Source organism: Trifolium pratense, linkage group LG4 (assembly GCF_020283565.1).
Source record: "Trifolium pratense cultivar HEN17-A07 linkage group LG4, ARS_RC_1.1, whole genome shotgun sequence".
Classification (NCBI taxonomy): domain Eukaryota; kingdom Viridiplantae; phylum Streptophyta; class Magnoliopsida; order Fabales; family Fabaceae; genus Trifolium; species Trifolium pratense.
In genome coordinates, this window is record NC_060062.1 from 5,675,220 (window position 1) to 5,696,266 (window position 21,047).

The 21,047-nt window shown below is 32.8% G+C and overlaps 3 protein-coding genes across 4 annotated transcripts; 1 reads left to right on the forward strand and 2 right to left on the reverse strand.

The window, feature by feature from the left end:
- Window positions 1-2,046: 2,046 nt before the first annotated feature.
- On the forward strand, window positions 2,047-8,541 carry LOC123921615 (probable sulfate transporter 3.4). The gene is made up of 13 exons (XM_045974238.1): window positions 2,047-2,576; window positions 3,118-3,166; window positions 3,272-3,479; window positions 4,058-4,229; window positions 5,341-5,406; window positions 5,716-5,829; window positions 6,067-6,183; window positions 6,437-6,563; window positions 6,691-6,977; window positions 7,139-7,329; window positions 7,443-7,528; window positions 7,622-7,698; window positions 8,046-8,541. Exons 1-13 carry the CDS (start codon window positions 2,250-2,252, stop codon window positions 8,187-8,189), a joined length of 1,965 nt encoding a protein of 654 aa, XP_045830194.1. The 5' UTR covers window positions 2,047-2,249; the 3' UTR covers window positions 8,190-8,541.
- A 412-nt stretch (window positions 8,542-8,953) lies between these two features.
- Window positions 8,954-12,760, reverse strand: LOC123921618 (protein SYS1 homolog). Its single transcript, XM_045974242.1, has 4 exons — window positions 12,628-12,760; window positions 11,975-12,496; window positions 10,811-11,037; window positions 8,954-9,428 (listed from the first exon to the last, which is right to left on the reverse strand). Exons 2-4 carry the CDS (start codon window positions 12,196-12,198, stop codon window positions 9,421-9,423), a joined length of 459 nt encoding a protein of 152 aa, XP_045830198.1. The 5' UTR covers window positions 12,199-12,496; window positions 12,628-12,760; the 3' UTR covers window positions 8,954-9,420.
- A 563-nt stretch (window positions 12,761-13,323) lies between these two features.
- On the reverse strand, window positions 13,324-20,349 carry LOC123921619 (tRNA(adenine(34)) deaminase, chloroplastic). 2 transcript variants are annotated; one of them, XM_045974244.1, is made up of 6 exons: window positions 20,158-20,349; window positions 19,851-20,013; window positions 14,985-18,752; window positions 14,817-14,904; window positions 13,798-13,925; window positions 13,324-13,717 (listed from the first exon to the last, which is right to left on the reverse strand). In XM_045974244.1, exons 3-6 carry the CDS (start codon window positions 18,593-18,595, stop codon window positions 13,471-13,473), a joined length of 4,074 nt encoding a protein of 1,357 aa, XP_045830200.1. In that variant the 5' UTR covers window positions 18,596-18,752; window positions 19,851-20,013; window positions 20,158-20,349; the 3' UTR covers window positions 13,324-13,470. The 2 variants fall into 2 exon arrangements, 1 of the variants encoding a protein (XP_045830200.1); XR_006814134.1 differs by having other exon boundaries at window positions 13,577-13,717; window positions 14,817-14,899; window positions 20,158-20,279.
- Window positions 20,350-21,047: the final 698 nt, after the last annotated feature.

Below are 21,047 nucleotides of genomic sequence, written 5' to 3' on the forward strand. Positions count from 1 at the left end.
CTGCTAGTACTATTAGAAGGGATCTCCACATTAATATTATGTACATGCGCCACTTCTCATGCATTTACCTTATTAGGGAGCCAAAAGGAAAAGACTTTTGAGGTTGATTCTTCATAGCATGGAAGAGTTTGTGTGATTAATTAGTTTTCTTTAATTACTTGATAAATAGTCAGATTATACCAACGTTTTTAAAACTAATCAATCATTGAATTCCTTAAGCACTAGTTTCAAGATTCACCGATTTAACATTAATTTATTCTTGAACAAATGAAGATATTATTATATGATAAAATAAGAGTTAATTGCATTTAAGTGGTAATGTGAATTTTGTCAATATTTATATAGTCATTCATCTCACCATTTATATACATGCATGTATAATTATTTTTGTGTAGTTTAGTTGTATGATTCCTCATTATTCTCAAAAAGCAAGTTATATTTTTCATCTTAATTTTTTTTTTACAAAATTTTTCATCTTAAATTCTAATATTCCCCCATAGATATATTATTTTGAACCTTCATATAATATTTATTTTAAAAAACAAAATATTCATGTAAAATTTGTGAAATCATCAAATAAAAATTTGTAATTAACTTGTAAATTTGTATAGAGTTTGGATTCTCTTTCACTTTACTTAGCCTATCACTCACACTAATCAACAAACTAATTAGTAATTATACCATACTTTTATGATACTTCTAATGGCACGTAAGCTATGTCTTTCTTATTGTAATTAAATTGATTATTTTCACCATAATTTATTTTAAAGAATCTCTTTTAAACCATAGCGGTGCTTTTATTTAAATGATGTTAACTTTAACGCATCTTAATGACATATCAATTGATTTTATAATTTTATAAAAATTTATATAAGTCATTTATGTATGGACGGATCCAAAAAATTATTAGATCGGCAGGCAAGAATTTTTTATTTATAATAAAATAAAATATTTATAATAATACAGATATATAAAGTTTTATGAAATAGAAAATAAAATATTAGCCTAGTATAATGGCGAACAGATTTGCTGCCGTTGTAAATTCTGGAGTAGTGTGCGGTCAATGCAATTTGTGAGAGGAGATTTTTTTTGACAGGGGAGAGAAGATATATTTTCAACAAAAATAATAAATAGGGGTAACTTAGTGTGTTTTTTTTTTTTACGAAAGGTAACTTTATGCGTTAACTTTAGAAACTGTAGAGAAATTGGACTACGGTGAATCCTAATTCCTAATCAGTATAACGAATAGCGTAATATATGCTTGTTGTGGGGGAGGGGTTGGTGTCATTGCTCACGGTTTCCAACGATCATCTTTTTTACGCATTCACACATTTTAGATATTAATAGTCATTCGACTAACATATAATAGACACTTTAGAGTGATATATTTTATACCGATAATATATATAATGACAAATAATATATATGAGTTGACAGAAAAAAAAAGTTATACTCGTTTTATTTCACAAAAAATGTTATGTTAGTTTTTGACAGAAAATAGAATAACAATTTTATCAAATTAATTTTATCAATTATTAGTCGATTATTATCATAAATGTAAAGTAAAAAAATAATAACTTGGAGAACCTTAAATTTTAAGGTATTTATCCAACAACGAATGAGAACAAATCATAAAAAAGTGGATTTGCATGTGGTATTCATAAACTAATTTTTACTTTACATGAAAATAATTAATGTGGTAATCTATATACCACTTAAGCAAAGAGATTAAATTTGTAATGTTTGGTAAAATTAACGGTTGAACACTAATAAATGTGAAATGACATGAAAATATATGTTTAATAAATATTTTTATACTTGTCGCTAGAAACTCATTCACAATAAGCTAACTTATCTACTATTTTTTTCATACTGCAAATTTAATTAGTTAACTTATTTGTTATAAGCTATAAACTAGCTTATAACTTATTCATTATAAGTTAATTTATCAGTTATATGCTATTTTTTACCGGCTTAAAAAAAGTGATGTGACTGAACAGCCCCTTCAAGATTCCAATAACTACAACTTTAGAACAATAAACCTCCACGGGACAATGACAAACACTTGCCACTCTTTTCATTGCTTGATTCCATTTCAATGGCTAGCTACTTCCTCCATTCAATACCTTACTCTCTCTCTCTCTCTATAAATTCATGGCACATTCTCTCTTCTTTCTTCAGACACAAAATTAAAGTCATAGTTTAGTGTGGCTTGTGCTGTGCACACAACATAGCATATAGCAAAAAATATGGGTGTGAATTCCAATAGAGTTGATAACTTTGAAACCATTAAAATTCAATCAGAGATACCAATGTTTCAATCACCATTGGAAATTCACAAGGTTAGGTTGCCACCACAAAGAACCACTCTTCAAAAACTTAGACATAGACTCTCTGAAATCTTTTTTCCGGATGATCCTTTTCATGGATTTAAAAACCAAACTTGGGTTATGAAGTTACTTCTTGCTCTTCAATACTTGTTTCCCATTTTTCAATGGGGTCCCGAGTATAGTTTTCGTCTTTTTCGCTCCGATATTGTCTCTGGTCTCACCATTGCTAGCCTCGCCATTCCTCAGGTATGTCACATATCAAGATTTTAAATTGCAACCGTAGTAACCACTACTAAAAAATCACAAATAAATATTGCTGATGCGGCCACAATTATCATTTCACGAATTTAAACATTGCATAATAGATACTACCGGACATGGTCATAGTTTTCATGTAGTTGTCTCGCGGTCCTTAAGTGCGGCCGTAATTATACCGGACATGGTTTTTTTAATAAAATTGAAAAAATGAGAAAACTTTACTAAAAGAAATTATACCGATGATCATTTTATAATTATCTCTCAGAAAATTTGAATTTTATCCCTTGAGATTAAAAAGTCAAATTAATTAATTGCAATTTTAGAAAGCAATTTGAGACCTTGCAATATACTACTTTTGGTCATAACCATAGTAGTTTAATCTTGCATGCATGAGTTTGGTTTTGCTAATGTATATCATTATAGTGAAAATTCAATTTTTTTAAGGATATAAGTTAATATTTAATCTAATGAAATTTCTCCAAAAGAAAATATTTGATTTTTTTTCTTTCTCTTTTGTATTTTCTTGCAGGGAATAAGTTATGCCAAGCTTGCAAACTTGCCACCTATTATTGGATTATGTTAGTATTCATTCTCTTTTTGTTCTGTTTTGTGGATGTTTATATTGGTTAATCTTTAATTAAACATATATTAAGTATATATCATTAATTATGATTATGATGCAGATTCAAGTTTTGTGCCTGCTTTGATATATTCAGTACTTGGAAGTTCTAGACATCTTGGTGTTGGTCCTGTTTCAATTGCATCATTAGTTATGGGATCAATGTTAAGTGAAAGTGTTTCTTATAATCAAGATCCAATTCTATATCTTAAATTGGCTTTCACTGCCACTTTTTTTGCTGGATTGTTCCAATCCTCTCTTGGTGTATTAAGGTACTAATCAATCATGCACCAATTGATATATAATTATTTAAAAAAACAGAGAAATTATTATAGAAAAATTAATTAAATTTTTATTCTATAAATTACTAAATATTCGAACTTTTTTTTTTTAAAAGAAAACTCGGTATCTGCGGGGACTTCATTTAAAGCCTGAGTTTTTTTTGTTGCTCTGTTTGGACCAGCCCATCGAAATTGACACCAGGAGGAATCGAACTTGAGACCTTGAGATATAGAGGAGCACACTCCAAAATCCCAAGCCAATATCACTAGGCCAACCCAAATAAATATCTTAATCATTTTTTTATTCAATAAATTAATATAGAGAAATTAAGTTTCTGGTAAAAAATTTTTTTTTGAAAATCTTATAGAAATAAACTAAAAATTATTTCATAATATTTTAATATAACTATAATGAGATAAACTCAAATAATTTTTAATAAATTCCACCAAATGGCCATATTTTTAAAAAATGAAAATGAAACTTTGGAATGTAATATTAAGGAAATTTTAATTGGTAAAATAATATTTTATGATTAAAAAAAAAAATAACCTTTAAAGTTTGTATACAGGTTAGGCTTTGTGATTGATTTTCTATCAAAGGCAACATTGGTAGGTTTCATGGCTGGTGCAGCAATAATTGTGTCACTACAACAACTCAAAGGGTTACTAGGAATAATTCATTTCACCAACAAGATGCAAATTCTACCTGTTTTGGTCTCTGTTTTCAAGCAAAGAGACGAGGTATATTTTTATTTTGATGCTTTTTTCCTTAATGTAAAATATATATACATTAAATAATCTAAGTTGAGAATAATTTTTTTAATAAAAGGGACGGCCACTATATTTTCTAATATAGTTTATAATAATTTTTTTTGCAAGTTTTTAATTAAAATATTAATACTAATAGTAGTTGGAAGAGAGTAAAGCTGCATTTGGAAAAAAATAAAATAGATTAATCCCAACCACAAAACTCTTCAAACCATTCTTATAGCACTAATAATGTTTTAAGAAATAAGAATTAACAATATGATTATGATTGCTTACTAGAATCCAGCTACTTTTTTAGATGTTTTTTACTTTGACTCTGTATATCAATATAAGGGATCATATTCCAATTTTTTTTTTTTACAAACATATTCCAATTATTTATCAACTCAAAAAATATCCCTGTTTTCTGATTCTTCCATGAATGGACATATTGAATATCTAGCTAATAATAAAAAATATTAAATAGCTAGCTAATAAAGAGTCACTTTTAAATGAAAATTGATAGATAAAAATGTACGTGTAATATAATTACTATGTGTCCATTAAAAAAAATTGTGACAAGTTCCCATGTGATCTTAATTAAGCTGATAAGGACATCACATTATATGTAAGGGTTGAGATTCGAATTCTGGACACTCTACTTTTTTTTTGACAAAAAAAAAATTAATGACAATATTTCAACTTATACACCTTAAAGATGGAATTTCTAGTTATTAAGTTATTTGAGAAAGAAAATTAATGACAATATTTCAACTATTTTTTAATTTTCTTTCTTTTTGATTTTGCCATGAATGGACATGTTGAATAGTTAGTCAACTAAGAATCACTTTTTAATGAAAACAAATACTTGTCCTATTGATAAAAATGTAAGTGGTATACAATTACATATATGTCCATTAAATGATTTTAGGGATCATATTCCAACTTTTTTCCAAAAAAAAAGAATTTTTCTTCTTCTGATTCTATCATGAGTTGACACATTGAATAGTTAGCCAATTAATGGTCACTTTTAAATGAAAAATACATTTTTGTCCTATTGACGCAAATGTAAGTGTAATTGTTTTAATTTTTTTTTTTTTTGCAGTGGTCATGGCAAACTATTTTACTAGGATTCAGTTTCCTAGTCTTTCTGCTGATAACAAGACACATTGTAAGTTTCTTCAATTTGCTTGCATACACAAATGTACAGTACTTTTTTGGTTTGACAAGTGACAACTCAATTTCGGACACATATTTCCTGTTGTAACCAATCTCTACCGTTCGATTTAAAATCAGCGGCTGAGATTGTTTTAATTTAAAAGGCACGGTTTTCAATCTTAGTCCGATCTAATATTAACAAACCAGATTGAAAACTGCATGTAACTGCGTTGATTGTTTACCGCATGCAATCTACATCCTTCAATTTCATTTGCTTCTTAAGATATGAAAATTCTTATGTATGTTTGGTAAATTTTGACAGAGCTTGAAGAGGCCAAAATTATTCTGGATTTCAGCAGCTGCTCCATTGACTTCAGTTATTCTATCAACCATTTTAGTCTTTTCTATGAGAAATAAGATTCATAAAATAGCAATTGTAAGAAAAAGCACTCTACCTTTTTTTTAGTGCATGTTTGGAATAATACCGTAGAAATCAGAGTGACACCATGATTTTGTTAAAATTTAAATTTCAAAGTGTAACTTTTACAAAAATCACGATGGCACTATGCCAAACTCCGAGCTAATCCAAACATACACTTAACTGCACAAGAGATGTTAAATATAAATTTTCTTCTTAGTAATGACTCACTTTTTGCTATGTTTTGTTTGGAAGATTGGTGAATTGCCAAAAGGACTTAATCCACCATCATCAAACATGTTATACTTCAATGGTCCTTATTTGGCTCTTGCTATCAAAACTGGACTTGTCACTGGCATCTTGTCTCTCACTGTAAGTGCTTATGTATAAGCAATTTCTATAACAAAAAGTAAAATAAATTCAAACTGATTTTATATAAGCTATAAGTTGTTTGCATAAGCTATCTTGAGGAGCATATGAAAATAAGTTATAAACAACTTAATGATAATATCACAAGTTGTTTTCATAAAGTCTCTCAAACAGTCTCACAAATGTTATGTCAATAGATAAGTTCAAACGAAACAATCCAAATAAGCCCTTAGACTTCAACTTACTTCTGTTTCAGGAAGGAATTGCAGTTGGAAGAACATTTGCTTCACTTAGGAACTACCAAGTAGATGGAAACAAAGAAATGATGGCTATTGGTCTTATGAACATAGCTGGTTCTTGTTCTTCATGTTATGTCACAACAGGTAATGAATTGTGACTGCGATGCGACACTTTGTTATATTCATTAACCATCTACTGTTATGTGTAAACTACATATTTGAACTGCGCTAACCATATAATTTGTTGCCGAATTTGATGTCAAATTTGTAGGATCCTTTTCTCGATCGGCTGTTAACTACAATGCCGGAGCACAGACAGCAGTCTCAAATATAATCATGGCTTCGGCAGTTCTTGTGACTCTTCTGTTTCTCATGCCGCTGTTCTATTACACACCAAATGTTGTCTTAGCTGCCATTATCATCACTGCTGTTATTGGTCTAATTGATTACCGAGCCGCGTACAAGTTGTGGAAGGTTGACAAGCTTGATTTCACAGCGTGTCTGTGCTCCTTTTTTGGTGTTCTCTTCATTTCAGTTCCATTAGGCCTTGCAATCGCGGTAAGCTTCAAAGTTCATGTTTCATGCTACTACAAATAATTCAATGTAAAAAATTTACACCGTCAATCAATCATAACCATCATATCATTAAAAAAAGTTGAGTTCAAAAGTCGAAAATGTATTCATTGCTAATTGGACTGAATTTTTCCAAATCTTTTTAGGTGGCAATATCAGTCTTCAAAATCCTGTTGCATGTCTCTAGGCCAAACACAATGGTTTTGGGAAACATTCCAGGGACACCAATTTTCCATAACCTAAATCAATATAAAGAAGCTTTAAGGATTCCTTCATTTATCATTTTGGCTGTTGAGTCTCCCATCTACTTTGCCAATGCAACTTACCTGCAAGAAAGGTAACATAATACTCCCTCTCGACTTAAATATAAGCAAAAAAGTACATATATCGTGCCATTTTCTAAGTGATATTCCAAGGTTCTAACTATTTTGAGTGCTTCTTTTGCTTTAGGATACTGAGATGGGTTCGAGAAGAGGAAGAGTGTGTAATAGCAAACAATGGAAGTTCATTGAAATGCATGATTTTAGACATGACAGGCATGTATTTCGCCTCGCTTGTAAAGTTTGTTATTGAAGTTTTGAGATCGTTTTTGAATTAAAAGTTTAGTGTTTTTCCTTCTTCTTTTTCAGCCGTGACAGGCATAGACACAAGTGGAATCGACACATTATGTGAACTTAGTAGGAGATTAGAACAAAAATCACTTCAGGTACTTAAATATCGTCTGCATATCACGAGTTACTACACTAGTATATATACACAAATTGTAACATGTTCTGAAATATTTAACTGTTTAGATAATCACGAGTGCTTTTGTATAAGCTATTTTTATAACGAAAATAAATAAAGTCGAACTGTTTCATATAAGCTATCTTGAAGAACTTATAGAAATAAGTTGAAAACAGTACATGGAAAGGTCATAAACGGTTTTCATAAGCTCTCCTAAATAACTAATGTCAGTAGATAAACTCAAATAAATCAATTCAAATAGCTTCTAAATTGAATACTTCTCTCGATTTTCTTTCTAATATTTACATGTATGATTGATTGGTGCAGCTTGTATTGGCAAATCCTATTGGAAATGTGATGGAAAAGTTGCATGAATCAAATATTTTGGAGTCATTTGGAATGAAAGGAGTGTATCTCTCAGTAGGAGAAGCAGTGGCTGACATTTCATCATCGTGGAAAGCTCAGCCATGATTAATCTCCATAGATGAATAATTTCTAGGACAGAAAAAAACAAAATATGAGGCTTCTAACTTTCAGCAGTTAGACAAAAACTAACATTGAAAGTTTTTTGCCTAATGACACAATCAATCAATTTGGTTTAAATTAAAGCCTTGAAAATTAAGGCATTTTAGTAGTGTTTCTTATTCTAGGATGCTACTTATAAATTTATGTATGTAGTATGTTACTCTTGTCCATTTTTGGCTTTAGTTGTTGGAGGGAAAGAGCATCCAAGCAAACACTCTTGTGATGACTTTATTCTGGACATTGAGTGATAAATATGAAATAGATATTTTAATCAACAAAAAAGAAAGTATTCCACTCATATTTAGATTCCTTGCATACAAGCGCAATTATATAGCCACGGTCTGAATCGTCAAGTCAATATCAAACGATTTATATCCCGATTCATATCATAATATCTTGGTGAAAATATGATGGATGTGGATTGTCTGCAGTAAACAATCAACGAAGTTGCGCAGTTTTCGATCTGGACTGTTAATATCAAATCAAACGGGTAAGATTGAAAACCATGTCTTTTGAATTAAAACAATCTTAACCGTTAATTTTAGACTGGACAGTTGAGATTGGCTACAGTGTCCTTCAGTTACAGCAGGAAATTTGTTTCCTTAATATGATATACATTCTTTTCAAATATTACACAGAACTTTAACAAACTTGAGTGTTGGTCAAGACTTACATAGATCAACCACAAAATTGTGGTACAAATTCATCAATCAAAGAAAAGTTAAAATCAGAATTTTATTGAGATTCATTGTCCAATCTGATACAACAACCCTTTTAACAGTAAACCAGAAATGGCGCAGAACTAATATATATTTCCAAGAAATCAAATAGATCCAATAACTCACAAAAGAGTAAAAAGAATAGAAGCTCAATCAACTAAACGCATACTGTTACAAGGAAAGAAAAAAACGAAATCGGATGAGAATAACCTACATAACACTTTCAGAACTTCCTGGAAAATTATGTACCTAATCTCTGTCTGGTTTTCTATGTTTAAAAGCTATTGCAACTAAAGAATAGAAAAGTAAATGCAGGTCTTTCAATGGCATAATAGAACTATGCAGAGTACATAGGCTTTATCTTCGAGATCATCCGATGTATAGAAGCAAAAGTTGTTATCATCCTGTAGTACAACTCCTTTCTTGAATTCAAGACTCGAGTTACTTCTTTCTGCCAATCAAACATCTGAAAGAACGTTGACAGTATTAAATCACAGGCAACCAATATTTAGCAGTATATAAAAAGCCTACTATCTATCACATCATTATGTCCACCATATTGAAAATTCTTCGTTATCGACTGGTGTTTAAGAAGAAAGACAGGATGTCACAGTTTGCAGTAAAATAAGCAAATTGATATGACAATATAAAACATACATAAATTGATGTTCTAGCTCTCCAAGAATTAATATTCCTAATCTTAATCAAAGAATAAATATGATAGGGAACCCAGTCAAAAATTAAATGATATGGACTGGAATTTACTTTAGAAATAATACGAAAATGTATAGAACTCTATCACTGATTTCTATAAAGTCCAGAAAAAAAAAATAGAAAAAGAAATAGTAGACCCCCACAAACACCCAAATGATTGCCTTCCTCCCCAGTTCCCACCACCGTTATAATCACATAGCTCTCAAGTTCCCAGATCTTAGAATTTGGATTGGGTCTCACTCAATCCTACAAAACCGCTTTGCAAGGTGAGGACATCAACAAAATTAAATGATGTTAACCACTTTTTCTTAAAATGTATAATTAGTTATTTTTGCTTATAATTGAGTAGAAATGGAGTATTGTGATACTCCCTCTGTCCCTATTTATAATAGAACCCCTTTTTCTTTGTCCTTTTTATGTAAGACCCTTTTCAAAATTCTACATGCATTAATGATTTCTAATTCTTACCAAAATGCCCCTATCTAATTTACCACTGGAAAACATAATCTCTCTCTCTCTCTCTCTCTCTCATGATATCAATACTTGTAGGGGGTGAATACTCCCTCCGGACACAAATATAAGGCAAAATGCACTTTTTAGATTCATTGAATAATGAATGTATCTGGACTATATATAGGACAGATACATCCATTATTCAATGAATCCAAAAAGTGCATTTTGCCTTATATTTGTGTCTGGAGGGAGTATGTAAAAGTAACACGTTTTTGAACAAATTATTACTACAACCACTTTGCTTAATACCCATTAACTTTGTTGGAGGGTATTATAATAGGGGATGAAGTATTAAAATTGACACTGAATAGAATAGAACACCTTCCAAACTTAACAAATCCTCTTCTCTATTAAAATATTCCATGGGAAAAGAAGGGAAAAAACAGCAACACAGCATATAGAATATAAATGATTTCCATTATTCCTAATTTAAATTGAGTTTGACAGCGTAAACATATACACAGGCTTCTGAAATAATAAAAGACATATTAAAAAGGTAAAATAAATAAATAAATAAATAAATAAATAATATTATAACTGATAAACAAATCATCAAATAGCACATGTCAAATTATTCAGCCAACATAAAAAAGAAGAAGAGAAAAGGAGTTAAGTTCTTACTTGAACGATATCGTGGTATTGGTATCTCCTGGAGTTCCCGTCTGATACACAGATATTCACCTAGCAAAGCCATCAATGCAATTCCAGTACCATTCACAATCCACCAAGCTATAGAAGAGGGCCAACCCCCATACACAATGCATATGAAAAGATGGATGATATAGAGAGTGACTGAAAAATCCAAACACTTCTTTGCTCTTTCAACCAAATAAAGCATATATACAGCCCTGCATAACAACAACGGTGATGTTAGTACAATGTAGAGCTACTTACTGCATAATTCACTTAACAAGCAATATTTGTATAACAGCTAAGAATGCCCCCATCAAATCCTTCATCTATACTACAAGGTAATCAGTTAATAACAAACACCATATTTGAAAGAAATCTAAATCTAAGTCTAAACCATTACAATTCAATGGATTTTAAAAATAAACAACTTCCTTTTCTAACGTACCAAACACAAGAATTAATTTCCAAATCAAATAAAATCCCATATTTTTTACATTCCAAGCACATACACATTAACTTTCCTAAACAAAGGAAGTCTATCAAAAAGGTTCATAGCTTAATGGATATCATTCCCCGTACTGGAAAAAAGTGCAACAAATTGAGAACAATGGATATAAAAGTGAACACCCAGTTACAGGCTTGGTAAAGCCCCTTTCCAATCAACAAAAAAGCTTGTGGGGCATAAATGAAAAATACAGGAAGAGGTTGCGCTTATAAGAACCCATGCAAGTAAAAAATTGCTATAAATTACGATAAACGGTTTGACTCCTGTAAAGTTAGAAGTTCAATTTAAAGGGCAAAGAACAGATAACAATTGATTAAAAGATTGACGGTTTGCACTGTGGTACAATAGAATACATGCACATGTACACAACACGTAACCCAACACCAACCGTGCACTTTACTTTCGTAAGTATACCCCTCATTTAGGGGAGTCATATCTGCGCTTATTGAATAAGTCTATCACACAAACACTTGTGTATAAGATAAGCTCAAATAAACCTTAAATAAACTCTTCCAAACACACCCTCAGAAAGTCACAACACAAGACTATCACAATTTAAGATAATAATCATCAATAACAAATCCATGCTATATAACAACATTAAAAAAGCTATTAGTAGGGCGAGTAAGGTAGATGAGAACAATTACCCTGCAGCTGAGCTAAGCAGAAATGAAGCACAAACACACCAACCAGTAACGGTAGAGGTAGTAACGGTTACATAGTCAAAGAAATACACAAGGCTCAACCGTGAAACGCGAGTGCCAACAAGAATGCTCAAGAAAAATCCAAGTGTGCTATAGTACATACATTGAAGACAAAAAATTTGAGCAACAATAAGCCAAGGGTCCCATACCACTGCACCATAGAACATGACTCCTACCCAAAACAAAACCAAAATCTCACAAACTAAACCTAATCTTGAAATTCCCAAATCCAAATCCAAATCCAAATCAAAAACCCAATTCTAAAAACTTAAACTTTTTCCTCTATAACATCCACTCCCATTGACCCAGTAACTCAAATCTCAAAAATTGAATCCAAAACACTGTTTATTACATAAAATTAATCAAATTTAGTGACCCCAATTGCCTGCCTTAAAACAGTTTATAAAAACCCAAATCAAGGTTGTTGTTCACGTTCTTTCAGATCTGGATTCTGGTGAAAAATCACTGTAAAAAAATATAAAAATTAAAAATCAGTGTGATTTAAACGGAATTCTGAAATTCATGATGAATGAATCTTGCGAGAAATTGAAGATTCTTCGAAATTGAAAAAATAAAGAGAGATTGGTGAAACTTACATGAAAGTGAGAAGGAATTCCTCGAAGCTGCGAATTGGGTTTTCCAGCGATTGGGAATTGGCGAGAAATGGAAAATTTTGGGTGGGAGGAGAATTGCAGGAAAGTGCAATATGCTAATGCAATGATCAATTTCTAGTTAACAGGTTAATATCAATTTTGTCCCTGCCATTATTTTGGCTACTTAATTTTTAATGATGTGGCTTTTTTTAAAAATATTTAACTCAACAATTTTAAAAAAAATTGAACTCTTACTAACCTAACTAAAAAAATTGCGTAAAAAAAAAATTAACTAAAAAAATTAAACAACAAATAACAATCATGTATTCCGCCACGTCACCCTACTTTACCCTACTTTCTTTATATGACATGGAAGATTTGTGGTTTCTTATTGAATGACCGTGTAAAATTATTTTAGTGCATTTCCATTAAACTCTAATTTAAAAGCATACATGACCCTCCATTCTTAAACCGTGAAAATCTTTCTATAATAAAATGAAGATTTTCTGTGCATCCACACCGAGATTAATTATAAGCACAATTGGTCTTGTGAGATAATGTGTAATCTCTACATTACCCTTTATGTGAAAATCATGCATGAGAGGATCCCATTCTCCATTCAGAGTTATATTACTTGAAACAAAAGTTACAATCGGTTGTAGAAATGACAGTCCGCGATAACTCAATGGTGATTGAAAATGACTCGAGAGAATACAAATATTATATTATTCATCAAATTTGACAAATAAATAAATAAATAAATAAATTTGTGCTAGTACAACAAATATGACAAAAACTCATTTCTGATGCTCATTTCAAACACAAATATGATGTAAACCTGCTCTCTTACATACACATTACATGAAAGATGTCATGTAACTTATTAAGTAACTTGGAAGGATGGTGGCGGCGAGTAACAACAGGAAGATCGTCTTTCTTCTTTCTCCTTCTCAGTTGAAAGAATTGCTGCATTACATCCGCGCACTCTGTAGCCAATACTCCTCTTCGTATTTTTATTTTCGGATGAAATGGATGAACTGGTGCAGGAGGTAAATTGCTTGCTTCTGAGGTTTCTTCTCCATCAGGAAACAGTCTGCAAAGCAAGTTTGGTCATTATCATAAATATATAGTTATGACTTATGAACAATACAAAAAACTGTATTGACTGCATACCTAATCCAGCTACCATCAGCTCCAAGAAGTTTATTAGGAGCTCCCCACACAACAGTGTCTATTCTTGCTTGAAAAATGGCACCAGCGCACATTGTACAGGGTTCAAGCGTAATGTAAAGTGTAGTTTCCTGACAAGGGTAAATATGTGTCCAAATAAGCCATCAGATACCAGAACTAGTAGATATTAACCATTTATGAAGATGGATCATATTACTACCAAATACTCAATTTCTATATCTCTGCAAGTAAATACTATTAGGGTGCAAATTATTGTTAAATTCAATCTTTGATTTTACAGAAGCGTTTATTTTGAGGTGAGAGAAGTGAGAGTTCCAAGGCGTATCCTAAAAAAAGACAACTTTCTAACCCAACTATGAGTAGACTCGCTGATGTCAAACTGTTCCAATATGAACTACTAAATGCTCAATTGAAACTATCACCATATAAATTTCCAAAAAAATTAAGAAACCAGTCAAGATTATCATGTCTATCGGAGGGCCAGTTAGCAACTACACGGCAGCTTTTTTCATAAAACTGCATGTCTATTATGCAACGCAACACAGCTATTGCGGCTTCTATAGACTATAGTGTATCCTATTGCCAACATCGCAAATGCTCCCAACGCAATTCCACTAGGCATGTTGGTTCATGTTTGGTTTTGCAGATGAAAAACTGCAAATCCAAGTTTGGACTCAAAGTAACTCTAGAGCTCCTTTGGGGAAAAGGTACATCGTTAGTAACTATATACCAAACATGCCCTTAGAGGCACTCTTGTTTACTTATCCTTCAAATCTACCAAGCATGTGGTTGCTGTCATCACCTTGAGGTGAAAATTAATCAGTATTTTATAAATAATAAGTCTGCTGATATGTTGTCTATAACACAAATGTTGTGGAATAATATCATTAGTTAGTAAGTCAATGAGTTCAAAAATAATATAAGAGAAACATATCAAATGAATATTAAACTTTGGTTATAACATCAAAATACACTTTGAATTTAAAACCAGGAAAACATACTGATAGTCTCCATGAGTTGAGAAGTTTTGAAGCTTCTCGTATACAGATCATCTCTGCATGGGCTGTGGAGTCTCGTAACTCTTCTACTCTGAAACAGATATTTTGATATAAGTTAAAAAATTAAGGTAACTGGAAAGAATGAAGTAATGCAAAAATATTGACTCTTACAAGTTACTTCCTCTAGCTATAATTTTTCCATGTTGCACAAGAACAGCACCAACAGGGACCTCCCAAGTATCACCAGCCTTTCTGGCTTCCAAAAGTGCTTCCTTCATGAACAATTCATCAATTCTTCGCTGCTCAAATTCAACTTTATAGGCGTCTTCCCAGTCATCGAATCTATCTCTTAAAACCTGCCCTTTCCGCTGAAGCTTCCTTTGTTTCAACTCTCCATCCGTTCTCTTTGAGCCTGACGATTCGATCTTCTCTGGAGCAACGGGTTCTTTTATTGACACCACTGATTCAGTTCTGGAAATGTTAGATCCACCAGTATTTACAATTTCTCCTGCAATAGGTTGTCCTCTAACAGATAATGATGGAATTGGCGACTCTATTTTATGAAAGCCAGAAGTTGTGGCTTGCAAATCTTTTTCAATTGCAGTTGGAGTAAAAAACTCCTCTCCGGCAGCATATGTGGTGCCTATTGATGTTGATCCACTTTCCAATTTATTCGGAGAAGATGATCCAACTTTAATATGTTTTCCTTTGTCCTTCAATATTTCAGTGCCAGACAAGTCTCCCTCACTTTCCAACTTATTTGGAGAAGATGATCCAACTTCAATACGTTTTCCTTTGTGCTTCAATATTTCAGTGTCAGACACGTCTACCTCACTTCGAGTATAACGAGTATCTGGTTTTGATTTATCAAAAGTCATGGCTTGTGGTAGCACACTTTTACCAGTTTCCTCGTGTTCTTGCCCAGAAAACCATGCCTCACTGTCAGATTTTTTTGGTGAGTTTCTCCCTGATCTCCCAGCAGAAGTGGAGGAGCTAGCACGTGAATTCCAACGTAATCGAACAATATCAGAAATCACACCCCATAGGGACCTTCCTGTTCTATTGACAATTGGTTTTGCAGTTTCATTGTTGATCTCTGGTTCTTCAGCTAATCGACCATGCCCAACAGATGGTTCTTTTACATCCCACATTTCGTCAGAAATTCCTTTGGCACCCAGAGACCCAGTGGAACGGCTAGAATCATGACTCTTTGACTGAGAGTCCTTTTGAGTGCCTTGTTGCCTTGAACTGTGCATCTGATTATCCTCAATATCAATGGCCAACTGTGTTCTAGCAACTTCCATCTCCTGTCTTTCTGAAGTTGTGACTTCATGCCGGACCCTTTCCACGAACTCATCAACAAACTGTTTTGATGATTCCTCTAAACGATTAGCTGAACCAAGCACATCTTCTGGGGTCATGACAATAGAAGGCTCGCTATATGACTTATCACTTCCATATTGGGAATGTGGTCCTGAAAACATAGCCGGACTTCTTCCTGAATGGCCATACAGAGCAGAAGAGCCACTTTCTGAAGTTTCAAGGTAGATATCAGGGCTTGCAAACTCTTCTGTGTGTTCAATATGACCTGAAACTCTACCCCTTTGGGAAGAAGGGATCAACGTTATTTCAGAACTCCTTTCATCACTTTCTGCCAATATAACCTGTTTTCCAGTCTCGGAAACTGAATTTAATGATCCCCGGAAGCTGGATTTCTCTCTTGCGACAGTTTCATCAGTTATATGTCTTTGCTGGTCATTAGCAAATTGAAAAATCCTTTCTTCAGTTTGGGAAGAACTTTCTCTAGTTTTAACAGCGGATGCTGATTTACTTTTTGGAATAAATCTATTCTTCTCGGAAGTTATTTGAGAGCTTGAAACTTGCTTTTCGTCACTGGCACAGCCTTCTGATAAAGTGCTGACATGTTCATATCCTTTGCTATGTTGAACACTCTGAGTTCTCCTTCTATCAGTTTGTAGCCGTGTATCCCTTGCATGTGAGCTTAAGTATGATCTTTCTTCCTGGTTCTTCACACTAATTTTAGACTTCAGAATAGAAGTATCTTCAACATGACTCCCATGAACTTGTGATACTTCAGAAAACTGTTGGGATTTTCTTCTTCTGTCTTTATCGTGTGCAATGATCGTCTCTTCTTTATGGTGTTGTAGCTCCACTCCCTGAGTAGAACCCAAAACTGAATACTTTTTCTCCCCCGTGTTCTTCATCCTAGTATCAGAGATCTTTTCAGTGTCTTCAATTTTTAAATTTCCTATATATTTCTGGGAACTTCTCTCTATGACGTCGTTTGTTGTGGTAGAGTTAGAACCAATAAATTTTTTATGTTTATCGCTTGTTTCCTGTAAACGTGTTTCTGACATCTCAAGTTTCGCTTCCTTGCCACCAAATGTCTTCTTTGATTTCAAACTTTCCATTCCAGTGGTAGAAGTAGAACCAACAAACTTTTCATGTTTGTCACTTGTTTCCTTAAACAGTGTGTTGGATATTTCAAGGTTCTCTTCGCTGCCACTGAATTTCTTTCTTGATAATGAAGTTGTCTCAATTTCATCACGACCAGACTCTTGTGCATGTGAAGATTGATGCTTTCTTCTGTTTCCTGTTTGAATGTAAGCCTTGTTTCTTTTCTTATCCAAATGTTCTACAAAAGATGAATTATCTTCCTCACTATGGACTTGCTTTTGTGAAATAGAAGCCTTTCCATAACCAGAGTCATGTATTGTAGATCTTTTTGAATGCATATCTTGGTGTCTTGTGCTTTGAGTTTCCTGAACGGTTCCCTCAGTCAGCTTTTTTTCAGATTTCTTTCTTATATTCCAATCGATATCCGCACCAGATACAATTCTTTCTTTATTTGAAACGTTGTGCACCTTCTTTGGTTCAACTCTTTGCCTGTTGAATTCTTCCTTTACTTTTCCCTCCACACGGTTTGCTTCATCATTCTCATATGCCTGTGAAAATTCTTCCAAACCCATATCATGCTGCTCTTCCATGTCGCTCTCGAAATCTCCTGACGAAAGCGTGTAATAAGATGAACAACTGGACATATTTCTTTGTTTCCTACTGTTTTCACCTTTTGTAAAGGCTTTCCTTTCAGTGTCAGATTTTTCACACTCTCTTCTCAAGTCTATGGAGGATACTTCATGTTTCTTCAAATTTCCTTTTTTCTTTGTTTTTATTTTCTCACTCAAATTGAGATGTCTCTCTCTACTCACATTGTTTCTCTTCTTCTCGGCTTCCATTCTCTTGGATGAAGACACGTTATTCGAATTGACACCTGTAGCATCTTTATCTGCTTCCTCAATCAAAAAACTCAGAACTAATTCAGAATCATCAGAAGCAAATGAAGGGGAATTTTCTCTCCCTTTCTGTGAGGCTGAGCAAACGCATCTTTCCTTTATTCTGCTTCTTCTACTTGTATTGCAAACATTTCTCTCATTGGTAGAGCACTTAAGCTCATAAGAGCCTCTGACAAGACCATAAGGAACCCGAGAAACGTAAAGGTCTTCGCTTCTGAAAACTAACTTTCTAGATGCTGATAATTGAAGGAGAGTGGACTGCCTCAACCCATTTAGAATACAAGGCTTTACGGGTACTCTATAGGTGGAAAGAGCACAACAGTCACAACAACCGTGGCATGACGAACACTGTGACGAGGTTCTGTCAAATCTTTCATACCATTGGTTTGAGTAACCATTGAAAGATAAAGGGAACGATTCTTTGCATCTAACACCATATATGGTTGAAGAAAAATATGCGTTGTGCATAGTCGTATATGGTTTCCCACCCCACCAAGTGTGAGGTTCCTTCAATTACAACTGAGCTTGGATCCCAAACGGTGTTATATGATGCACCAGATTAACAACATTAAAGAAAACAGAATTTGAGAAGCACGCTATGCTTTCACGGTTTCACCTTTCACACCTGTCCCAATAGCAAAACCAGAACAACTAAATGAACTCAGCAATGCATCATAAAATAATTAAACTTGAGAACAATTAGTAACTGAAAACAATTCTTGATTGTCACACTCTCATGTCATACAGTGGTTTATCCAGGACCCTAAGTTAGGGGGTGCAAACAATTTAAATTTAATAAAAGTTAATAAAATATTAATCTTATGTATAAAATAAAAACATAAAATTTTAATAGATTATACTCAAGTCATACACCGAAAACGTTATTTTAGTACTCAATTATCACAATAAATATTGTAAAACAGTATAAAACTATTTTGTATATCTAAATAGCTAGTACTTCACAGTATAAGGCCCTGTAATTGTTGGTGGCACGTTCGACACAAGCTCAGCTAATTGGTGATTGTCTCTCTCAGATGTATGAGCTCTATCAAACCACACATATTCAGTAGCGTTAATGCATACCTCAAAATTTTCTCCTCTAGTAAATCCTCCTCCAGACCCAGAAACTCTAAATACTCCACTTTTCCAAAGCATGCTATCATATCCTTCCTTATCTTAGTAATCTCACTGAGGTCGGCTACATGGATCAAACAACGACATAATGTTCTACATATCTCTATCCAACTCATTCATCTCTAGATCTTTCTTAATAGTTTCTCTTATTTGTTTTCTACGTCTTCCTCTGCTTTTAGCGATTTGACCACTCTCCAACTAATCAACTCTCCTTACTACAAAATCTACATTTCTTCAAAAAGGACATTGGGCTCAAGTGGTCAATGAGCTCCCTCTGGGAACAATTCTTGGCTAGGCTTTACTTATCTAGTGGCCGAACTCTGGATTACCAGGGGCCCTTCCTCTGGGAACCAAGGGATTAACACCAAAAAATAATCTATATTTCTTCTCGCCACACCCCAACTTTGTCTCTCTCTGATGTTGTCATTTCTAATTCTATCATGTCTAATTATTTTATTCTCGTCTTAGCTCTATACACACTGTCCTTCATTAAACTAAATTAAATTCTATACAATGTGTGGATTACAATATCAAAATAAACACAAACCAAAAAATATTAAATTAAAGGTAAATATTAGCCATAGCCTACCATATTTATAAAGCGTGTTGATTTTGTCTTAAAGTGTATTATAGTAGTTGAACAATGAATACTTGAATCCTGATAAGTGCTTTCCAATTTCTTCAATTCTACTGATAAGTAGCTGATAGTACTTCATCATAGCCACCACCCATTTCAGCAATTTTTGTGCCTCCTAAAATGTAAAAACATCAAATCCAAGTTAATTAATCCTCACCAAGAACAGCAATTGTATAGAGAGAGAGAGAGAGAGAGAGAGAGAGAGAGAGAGAGAGAGAGAGAGAGAGAGAGAGAGGGAGACACACACACACAGAGATACCTTGAATTGGACGGAGAAGATAGGATGAAGGACGAGTCTATGGGATTTGGATTTAGCTTGTTCTTCAAATGGTGTGCCGTAGTTTTGTCGCAAATCTGTGTCTGAATAACATTATAGTTTGTTCTTTTTAATGTTTTTCTTATACAAAAGTTCTTAAAAATTAATCTCTCAAATATGGTGTAACTCAAATGCGGTAAATTCTAACTAAGACTTTGTTTAAGTCATATATCCAACTCATACTTTTAATTAAGTTATAATAAGAGATATTTCATTAAAATATTTTTAGATGTATTTTTAGTCCTTTGAATATACAATTTTCATTTATTTATGTTTTTGACAAATATAATTTTCATTTTTAGTTATTATAATTTTTTTCAAACTTTTATCTCTATATTTTTCTATTTTATGAATTTTAATTCTTCTGTATATTGTTAAAAAAAACTTGTTTTTGGTCCGGTAGTCTAGTGACTAGAAATTTCACCTTAAAGGTGAATAAGTGGATTTCTTCAAAAAGGTGAATAAGTGGAGTGTCCGAGGTTCGAACTTCGGCTCCTGCATAATAAATGTGATTTCGCTACCTGCTGAGCTAAGCTCACAGAGACCGTTAAAATTTTAATATCATTAATTTTATTAATTAATTAGTCTTTAATTAAAAAAATTAATTTTTATATTAAAATTATAAATAAATTAATATCATAAAAAGTTAAAGAATTAAATTATTATAACACTAGTAATATCTTAAAACCAACAATAAATTAATCTAAGTGATAAGAGTTTTTACTTGCATGAGCAAGTCGCGAGCAAGTCGTTAGTATTTCAATTCATAATTCTTGTGGAAAAAAATTGGTTGTAAGAGAAAAATTTGTCTTGCTTGTCCAACAGTTCTCCAA